A 10206-nucleotide genomic window follows, 5' to 3' on the forward strand; every position below is an offset into this window, starting at 1 on the left:
TGCTATCCAAGAATATACAACAATTTTTCTCAACAAAAGAGGAGAAATACTGTATAATCTTAGAGAAAAATGCCATTTAAAATATGTGTACGCACGTACAACACTTAAGACCTTTAATGTATCAGTATGTGAAATTAAATTATGGAATGGATTAAGCAAATAAATCAAACAAAGTACAAATATAATCCACTTCAAGAAACTCTTCAAACTTAAAGTGTTTACAAAGTACAAAGAAGAAGAACCATGATAAACATTCTGAATGTATTTCATCCATCCATTCATTTTCAAGATAATCTTATTTATCTCACCATATGAAATATAACTTACTTCACTAATTATTATTTATTCACTTTTAATGTTATTACTTATGGAGTATATTGTGAATAAATTGAGAACAGGAAGTGAACAAAAGTTTTAGCAACTGCTATGTAAAGGAAAGGGGTAGCATTAAATAAGCTCTGCTTCTTCCTACTCCTTTTTGAACATGTTGAATAGAGAAACTGGAAATTGTGATGTATCAAGTTGTATGCATGCATGTGTGATGTATCATGTTGTATGCATGCATGTGTGATGTATCAAGTTGTATGCATGCATGTGTGATGCATCATGTTGTATGCATGCATGTGTGATGTATCATGTTGTATGCATGCATGTGTGATGTATCATGTTGTATGCATGCATGTGTGATGTATCATGTTGTATGCATGCATGTGTGATGTATCATGTTGGATGCATGCATGTGTGATGTATCAAGTTGTATGCATGCATGTGTGATGCATCATGTTGTATGCATGCATGTGTGATGTATCATGTTGTATGCATGCATGCATGTGTGATGTATCAAGTTGTATGCATGCATGTTCCAAATAAACTCACACTCAACTCAACTCAACACTTGGTGATCTCTAACAATAAATAAATAAATAAATATATATATATATATATATATATATATATATATATATATATATATATATATATATACATACATATTTATGTTTTGTAATATTGTGCTTGCATGTATGCAGATGACCTATGACCCCAACAGAGCATCAGAGGTCCTGAAGTCCTTTACATTTCGTGACGTGGTGCAAGGACGCGTCGCCATTGAGGAGACTCTGAGCGACAACGACGATCAAATCCAAAGTAACGAATCGGCGCTAACAATTGGCCACGCCCCCGCCACGCCTCTCAATGATTCTTTCGTCTTCCTGCTGAAGGCTGGAAATGTCCAACCAGCGAAAGGTGAGCTTCACTTCACCATCTTACCTCATCACCAGATGCATCACGCTCCGCCCGGTGGGAATAAAGCGGACGTGGCGAGTAGTGAACACAAGACGACACGGAGCAAGACCGCCGCGGGAGGGACGAGAGGAGGGGGGCGGACGCACGGCAGGGTGGAAATGGGTTTGCACCCTCACATCCTAACACACAAGAACCACAATAAGACGCATCATAAAGTGAGGCCTCACAACCGCATAGCAAACCACACGCACGGCGGGAATCATGGCAGCCGGTCAAAGTCCAGCCATCCTCCGGCCGAGCCAGACCACGGCCCGGCACAGCCTCCTGACGTTCACCCCGTTCAGGTGGCGGTCCTCCCTCGACCTGCCTCGGACCCTCTGCTCATCATCCTGCCTTTGCTGGCATGTCTGCTCCTCATCGTGATCCTGGTGGTGTTGATCCTGGTGTTGCGTCACCGCAGAGAGAAGCAGGCCAGGATGCGCCTCCTGCAGGAGCTCGCTGCTGTGCAGTTACCCGCCGAGGGCAGCCCGTATTCGGGCGGGTCGGAGCGAAGCGTAGCTATGCCCAGGGTGGTGGTCACGCCGCTTCGTACGGCCAGCTGCCCTGCCTCTCCCAGGGCACCCATAGGCCCCAGGAGGCGCAGTCTGGCCCCAGGGATGACCTTCTGGGGACCGTTTGAAGCTGAGGCTACAAGTAGCGATGAGAATATTAGAGGTTGGGAAAGAGAGAACACTTTTGGTAGAAATTCGTTACCAGCCATTTCTGTAGCGTTCAAGTCTTCTCGTCGATCTAAGCCCCCCATGCTTAAAGACAACCAGTATTGGGTTTGATTGATTGGAATCAAATACAAACTGTGCCTTAGAGGTGTGCACTATTTACTGCTGTGTAGGAGGCACATATTTTATGAACAACTTCAGGGCTTAATGATCTGTTTTGTTTGAACCACATTTTAAGAAACACATCCAATATGAAACTCCAACAATAACATTGGTAAATTATAGTAGTCGAGCATTTATAAAGGCAGAATGTCTGCCCTGGATTGTGCCTAAAAAAGCGTCCTGCGGGCTAAATTCAAAATGTGTTGCGGCAATACACAATCAATGCGATCAATTGTTTGCTCGTTTTTAATGTCCTTTGCTTTGTCTTATTGCTTTGGAACAAATATGTGTAATATAAATAAGTTTATGTATTTACTGTATCATGGATATTGCTTAATATTGATAACATGATAATGTTGGTACTTTTGTGAATTCTTTTAGTGTTTTATCTTGCCATGACTTCAGTCTGATGGTACCTGTATCCTGGGACTTACTGTCAAGCAAGTTACAGCTCACATTGTGACAAGTGACTCCACTGGTAGTTCAATAAGTTTTAAAATGTTAAGAATTTCCTCCTCAATTGTCTCCTTCACCATGCACTGGTAAATATTTATTTTTCAATAAAAGACAATTCAACATGCACATGCTTGATTTGATACAACTTAAAGTTTTGTCGAGCCCGTCAAAAAACATCAATGACCACTTGATGAGCCCATCCGTCCTCAACAGACCTTACACCTTTGTCACAAACATTCCATTTACAAACACCTCTGTTTGCAAACCTTTCAATTCACAAACTTTTAGACCGTGCCAAACATGCCTCGGTGTGCAAACCATGTCTCTTTGTACGAACGTTTTTATTCAGTCATTCATTTTGTGTCAAGCCTGCAGGCAAAAAGCAGGGCACAGCATTAATGGGGAGCTACATTTGCTGGCCAGGACACTACTAGTCACTTCTCAGCGCTTCAGCGTGTGTGCTTTTTCTGTGTTTTTTCATCTTTTGACAAGTTTTGTCTATTTTGCTACATCAATATGAGCCCTAAAAAGACAAAAGACCAGCGATTTTTCTGGAAGAATATGCCAAAGTAGATTTATTTCACAGCGGAGAGGAAAGCTCCTCTCCTTCAGCAGCGTGTTTTTCAAGGGACAAACACCCCCCAGTAGTACCCCTCGTCGTCGACTTATTCGAGTGAAAATGGCGAGCATTTCATCACCAGAACAGCTGAGCTAGCTTCCCGGGTTGGCCGACATGGTCTCACAAGATGTAGTTTCTCTTTAAATATAAATGATAAATAAATGATAAATGGACTATACTTGTATAGCGCTTTTCTACCTTCAAGGTACTCAAAGCGCTTTGACAGTATTTCCACATTCACCCATTCACACACACATTCACACATTGATGTTGGGAGCTGCCATGCAAGGCGCTAACCAGCAGCCATCAGGAGCAAGGGGTGAAGTGTCTTAATCCTTCTTAAAAATGGCCTTGCAAATACGTATATATCTGCCACCTAATCAACGATTTGTGCTCCTTCTCTGCTATCCCGGTATGGCTAGTATCCAATCACAGTCTCATTAACATCAGGCTACCTAGATCGGCTACTGACAACAACTGGAGATCTGTTTGGCTATCCCACATGTATCTCAACTGTATATGTTCTCAAGTTCATCCGCTAACGGTCTTGATGAGTATCCAATCACAGGACGCGTAAATGTCACGTTCAACCCTAGGCCAGCTAGAAGGCCTTACTGACAACAACTCGTGATCTGATTGGCTATGGCAACTGTCTATCAACTGTATGTCCCCGATGGCTTACAGTGCACGAACGCCCACATTGTTGATTCTGAAGACAGATTTGGTACAGCATGGCAACATAAGCTAGCTGAATTCTGATTGGATACAAACTAAAACTAAAAATAACAGCGCTGGAAGGCGCATAATATGACATGAAGAGAATATGAATACTTTTACATATTTAGGGAAAGTAAATAAAAACCTTTTTTTATCTTTATTTATAATCATGATTTCTGGTTATGTTAGGCCAGCAGAGAAGGTCTTGCTGGTCCTGACGGCACATCACTGCAATGAAGGATGTTATTATGCCAAATTGACTTTTTTGATGTTGTAACAGTATAATGTGTCCGTACAACCTGAGAGAAATCTATCATCTCCCTCACTTATTTACGGCACTTTTAGGAAAAGAGGCCCTCAATAATAATTTTCCATGAAACCATGAAAGCCTCTGTGTCATGATGCTGTCTCGTGTTGTGATTTGATTATTATTCGCAGTTTAGGGTTCTGTTTTGTCCTCAGCGCTTCTGCCTCTGTTTACTTTTCTTGTTGCCTCAGGCACTGATTGGACACACCTGTCTTCAGTTTGTGATTAGTCGTCCTACCCGTCTCCTCAGTTAATAACTGCCTTTTATAATCTTTAGTCACACAGCCTTAGTTGCTGGATCAATGTTCGCTATACACGCTGGTTGTGATTTCTTGTTTTTGCCACGCATAAAGACTTTCATGCTGTTCACCCTGTGTGTGTTTTGGCTTCACGCTATGCTAGAGTCAAAGTTTTTGTATTTTTTGCCTTGCCTTGTGGAACTAAAATTGATTTTTACCTGCGCACTGGTTCTTGCTTGTTTTTCTGCATGCGTGAGAACACAACCATTGCAGCTATACGACACCACAAAGGCAACACTCTGATCCACCGCTAGCAAGATCACAGAAGAGAGTAATAAATAGAACGCAGGTTTCGCTACACACCTTAAAGCGGGGGTCAGCAACCCGCGGCTCTAGAGGCGCATGCGGCTCTTTAGCGCAGCCCTAGTGTCTCCCTGGACCTCTTTTAGAGATTTGTGAAAATGGCAAAAGATGAAGAAAAAGTATATTTTTTGTTTGAATATATTTCTGTAATAGAACAAACATGACACAAACCTCCCTAAGTTTTTGAAATCCCACTGTTTATGTTATACATGCTTCACTGATGAGTAATCAGCAAGCACCATTTTGTCCTACTAATTTCAGCGATCATTGAACTCATCGTACTTTGTTTACTTGTACAAATTTATCCAATGCTGCCACAGAAAGATGTGTTTTATGTCAATCAATCAATCAATCAATCTTTATTTATATAGCCCTAAATCACAAGTGTCTCAAAGGGCTGCACAAGCCACAACGACATCCTCGGTACAAAGCCCACATAAGGGCAAGGAAAAACTCACCCCAGTGGGACGTCGATGTGAATGACTATGAGAAACCTTGGAGAGGACCGCATATGTGGGTAACCCCCCCCCCCCCCCCCCTCTAGGGGAGACCGAAAGCAATGGATGTCGAGTGGGTCTGACATAATATTGTGAGAGTCCAGTCCATAGTGGATCCAACATAATAGTAAGAGTCCAGTCCATATGCCACTCCTTCTTTGTCTCATTTTGTCCACCAAACATTTTATACTGTACGTGAATGCACAAAGGTGAGCTTTGTTGATTTTATTGATTTGCTGGAGTGCTATTCAGTTATATTTGGACAATTAATGACTGCAAGCTAATCAAGGCTAACATGCTGTTTAGGCTAGCTGTATGTACATATTGTATCATTATGCCTCGTTTGTAGGTATATTTGAGCTCATTTAATTTTCTTTACTTACGTCCTCTGTGTATTTAATTTATACATGCATGTCTCATGACACATTATCTATATGTAAAATTGGCTGCATTTCTCAAAGTTGTTTGTGTGCCATGTTGTTCCAGACCACAGCAAACGTTACCCAGCTTGCAAAGATTGTAATAAATCCATTAGAAGAAGACAGCCTGCCATTTCCTTAAACTTGGACACACACGTCTATACCTTTGGCCATTCTGAGCCAGTAGTTATCTCATCCTGTGAGAAGTCTCCATTTTACTAATGATTTCCAATTTATAGGAAACAAATTAAAATATAAAATTTTTGTCAACGAAGATTTGCGTCAGCCTTTGATAGTAGGCTAATATAGCTAGTATAGACACTTACAAATATGTCTTGCCTTCATTATAACACTTATTTAAGGATTTAAATTTTTTGCGGCTCTAGACAGATTTTTGTTTTGTATTCTTGGTCCAATATGTTTATATCAACATTTTGGGTTGCCGACCCCTGGCTTAAGGAATGGAGCTCTGCCAACTATCTGATAGTCAGCTACTGACATGCGCTCTCAGTGGCCTAGTGGTTAGAGTGTCCGCCCTGAGATCGGTAGGCTGTGAGTTCAAACCCCGGCCGAGTCATACCAAAGACTATACAAATGGGAGCCATTACCTCCCTGCTTGGCACTCAGCATCAAGGGTTGGAATTGGGGGTTAAATCACCAAAATGATTCCTGGGCGCGGCCACCGCTGCTGCCCACTGCTCCCCTCACCTCCCAGGGGGTGACCAAGGGTGATGGGTCAAATGCAGAGAATAATTTCGCCACACCTGGTGTGTGTGTGTGACAATCATTGGCACTTTAACTTTTTAACTTTTTTCTTCAGCAAAGCATGGTGTTGCTGTTAAAATGTGACCGTAGAACGTTTGTCCCATCAGAATCCTGTCCTATTCCCTTCATGTAACGTTGTTTCGTCTGATATATGACATGAAGAAGGACTGGTCGGTGCATAAAGTTATAGTGTACACGTCTGAGACACGCATGGATAAACGAAGCTCATTACAGACACACAAAACAGCATTGTCCTGTTTTTACCTTCAGACTGAACATTGCATCCATCTAAAGCTGCACGTTTGCCCTGCACTCAAGAACAGGATGTCCTTAATTCTTTCCAATGCTGTGTTTGACCTGTGAGAAACCTTCTAAATCCTGATTTTTCTTCAGTCGGTAAAATGTGAATGAGTTATACACTTGTAAAGATTTAGAATTATGCAATAGGATCATGAGAAAAGGAGATTGCGCACATGGTTTCTTGGCTTGTCAAGTGCATGGTCACACTGCACATTTTCCACTGGCCAAAACAATGAGTCAGCAAATAATAAACGTGGTGACTCTGACTCGTTATATTTGCAACTAAAAAACTGCTGCCTCTCACTCAGTACTACTGGGTTCAAATCCATAAATTGGAGAATTTTGCTTTTTGTTTCACCGCCATCATAGTTCACTGATTACATTTGTATATGAGCGAAAATCAAGAATCCTAATACAGGGGTACTGGGTTCAAACCCCATATAGGTAATCAGTAATTTAGCTGTATGGCGTCAAGACAACATGCATTGTTATGTGCTAGTTGCTTGATTAACATATAGTTGAAAAATTAAGTAAACGCTAAAAATAATAATAATCAAAAATAAATTGTCAAATAGTCAATGATGACACCTCAGGGGTTACCTGTGTGTGTGTGTGTGTGTGAGTGTGTGAATGAGTGTGTGCGTGTGAGTGTAATTCCTGAAGTGGGTGGGAATAGGAGTAGAAAGTTCATAATAAAGAGCTTTGAAAAATGAGCACTCCTGGGTATGATTAAAATAAGATATGTTAATTGTAAAAATAAAGTTAATTAAATAATTATTTTATTTACATTACATAGGAGAGGTGACACAGTATGTCACCTTGATGACTCCTGCCACAGTTATGTAAGTTACATATCAACTTTACCGGGATTCCAACCCAGCACCCTTTATTCCAAGTCAACAGTCTTAACCACTGGGCTATCCTGGGTCTTGTGAAGAGAAGATATTGTTCCATACACAAATGTCATCGAGGACATCTTGCTCAGTAAAATTTGTTGGAAGTAGAACAAAATACTGTCAACCAGAGTGGCGTTCAAACCCAGCACCTTTCACTGCGAGTCAACAGTCTTAACCACTGGGTTATCCTGGGTCTTGTGAAGACAAGATTTACTTCCATACATAAATGTATTTGAGGCCTCTCAGCTGCAAAGCCACTCGCACATATCTGCTGCTCACGCCTACATATTTCATACTGCGGAAGAAGGAAACATGAAAGATGATAAATGACAAATAATGCAGATTAAGTTGCTAACTGTTCAAATGTAGGCTCCAAATGTGTGAGGATGCATGGTGTGTTGAATAAAGACATAGCTGGAAAATTGTCAAAGTTGATCCGTTCTAAAAAATATGTCTTAAACGTGAGCTAAATAATGACACCGAGACCCAGGATAGCTGAGCGGTTAAAAGCATTGACTTCCATAACGGGGTAATGGATTCCATTCCCAGTCATGTCGTTAGGTAACTTAAAAAACTCCCAAGTTTTGTTTTACCTCCATCGTAGTTTATCAAGACGGGTCCTCGGTTACATTTGTCATTGGGGCCCGGAATCTTCCCTCAAGAAGACCAATGATAGATCAGTGATTCACACTTGTCCATCAACAAGGGGTACTGGTATCAAATCCTGCTCTGGTAGCTAGGTAACTTGTAGATCTCCAATGTTTTGTTTCACCTATATCGTAGTTTAACTGAGACATGTAAGGGAGGTAGGAGGGAAGGAACTCTGGTTCACACTCCAATACAGCAGGTGGTGGTAATGCACCTTTAGCATATAGTGCCCTGCCATAAAACAAGAAGAAGAAAAATAATAATGATTAAAATAAAATAAACACAAGACTTTAAATCAAACAATGCATTTACAGTTTGTTTAATATAGTCAGGCAATTTTACTAATGTGATGACGTTCATCCTCTATGCATCCACCAAAGCATCACCTTTAAATGCCTAGTAATAGTACAAACAGTTTAACGTGAGCAAATGATGAAATGACATGGATGTACATGTTCACATTGACAAAACATAGTTTCTCACTATGTAGCCAACCTAACATCTTTTTTGTCCCTCAGTGAGACTGCCGTACCAAATATTCTGTCCCAGTGGCTAAAAAAGGGAGCGTAGTTGCTGCTGGGCCTCTGATGGTGCATGTCATGAGCCGGTGCGCCCCCCAGCAGGCCGAAGGGCACCAGCCGATTGAGGCTCCACGGCAAATCGTAGCCAATGTGGTCCTCCACTGACATCCAGATACTGAGCACCGTGACACACCACATGGTCAGAGGGTGACACTTGAGAAGAACAGGGTCCTGGTTGCTCCAGAGTCCTACCGTTATCAGCTCTGGGATGCTGAGGTGCTGGGTGGACCAGGAAAAAGGCGCCGTGTATTCGTGGTGGATGGCGTGGATGAAACGATAAAGCTGCTTGTGTTTGTGGTGTATAAAATGCCAGATGTAGTACTGAGTGTCAAAGAGGAGAAGAAGAGCCAGTCCATCTATGAAGACGTTGTGAAGGGCGGGAGCTTCCTGAGGTATCGCTGGTGGAGGAAAGATGAACATGCTGACCATCACACTTGGTAGGACAAAGAAGATGTGGTTAAAAAGAGCTGTCAGCAAGCTCCTGGCCATCATTCCAAGTGTGGGCTGCCTCTGCGGCTGGATCTTGTACTGGTGGAATAAAGGAGCCCTTTTTCCCAACAGGTCCATGACTGCAAAAGGTAAGCTGAAGAAAAAGTAGCTGCAAAAAGCAAGCAGGACTGGGAAGAAAGGGGACGAGATTAGAGGCAGGTGGTGCAGAAGCAGATAGTCCCACAGCGGCTGCAGGAGACACTCCCATCTTGTGGAGGTGAGAGGATGCGTTGGCAAGTCACTGATGTTCAACATGTTGATGAAATTCTGCACACTGGACTGCTTCTGCACACTCCACACTAGCAAAATCCCTCTTATAAAGTATTGGAGTTTGACTCAAAGAGGATTAACTGTTCAATGCTGTTCAGGAAATACAACACACTTATATCAACACTGCAAACATTGTTTATGTTCACTGTATGACTACAGCTTTCAGTTATTTTAGTAATCTAAAATAATCAGGTAATCGGATAAAACACACTTCATAGCCTCCATGCGCATTTTAGGGAAAATAAGAATTTTCTGTTTGCTATAAACTTAATTCTTTATTTTTTTAATAAATGCACATCAGAAAGAGTGAAATTGCACTTTTAACATCTGTGCATTTATAAAAATGAAAAAAACAAACAAAAAAATATTTGCTGTTTGCTGCCACGCAGACCACAGCACCCACACACCACCGCTCTCATGTGTGCCTTATTGCAGTGGAAATTATGTTAGGGTTAGGGTTAGGGTTGGGGTTGTGGTTGGGGTTAGGTTTGTGGGTAGGTTTTAGGTATAGAAAAAG

At 41.6% G+C, this 10206-nt stretch overlaps 2 protein-coding genes across 9 annotated transcripts in view; one reads left to right on the forward strand and one right to left on the reverse strand.

Moving 5' to 3' along the window:
- The window catches only part of LOC133619711 (chondroitin sulfate proteoglycan 4-like), a 32722-nt gene extending 27711 nt beyond the window's left edge, over window positions 1-5011 (forward strand). For 7 of the 8 annotated variants that reach the window (XM_061980945.2, XM_061980946.2, XM_061980947.2 and 4 more), the window contains one exon: window positions 1029-5011. In XM_061980945.2, coding sequence (XP_061836929.1) covers window positions 1029-2075 — 1047 coding nt within the window. In that variant the 3' untranslated portion in view covers window positions 2076-5011. The remainder of the gene's footprint in view (window positions 1-1028) is intronic. The other variant, XM_061980952.1, reaches the window with a different exon arrangement.
- Window positions 5012-8706: 3695 nt separating this feature from the next.
- ch25hl1.1 (cholesterol 25-hydroxylase like 1, tandem duplicate 1) lies at window positions 8707-9674 on the reverse strand. Its single transcript, XM_061981106.1, has one exon. The coding sequence runs from the start codon at window positions 9672-9674 to the stop codon at window positions 8832-8834; it is 843 nt and encodes a 280-aa protein (XP_061837090.1). The 3' UTR covers window positions 8707-8831.
- Window positions 9675-10206: the final 532 nt, after the last annotated feature.

Source organism: Nerophis lumbriciformis, linkage group LG20, assembly GCF_033978685.3.
Source record: "Nerophis lumbriciformis linkage group LG20, RoL_Nlum_v2.1, whole genome shotgun sequence".
NCBI lineage: Eukaryota > Metazoa > Chordata > Actinopteri > Syngnathiformes > Syngnathidae > Nerophis > Nerophis lumbriciformis.

Bases quoted from the DNA above. Each gene is read 5' to 3' on its own strand.
- ch25hl1.1 (XM_061981106.1), bottom strand. From the start codon at position 9,674: ATGTTGAACATCAGTGACTTGCCAACGCATCCTCTCACCTCCACAAGA.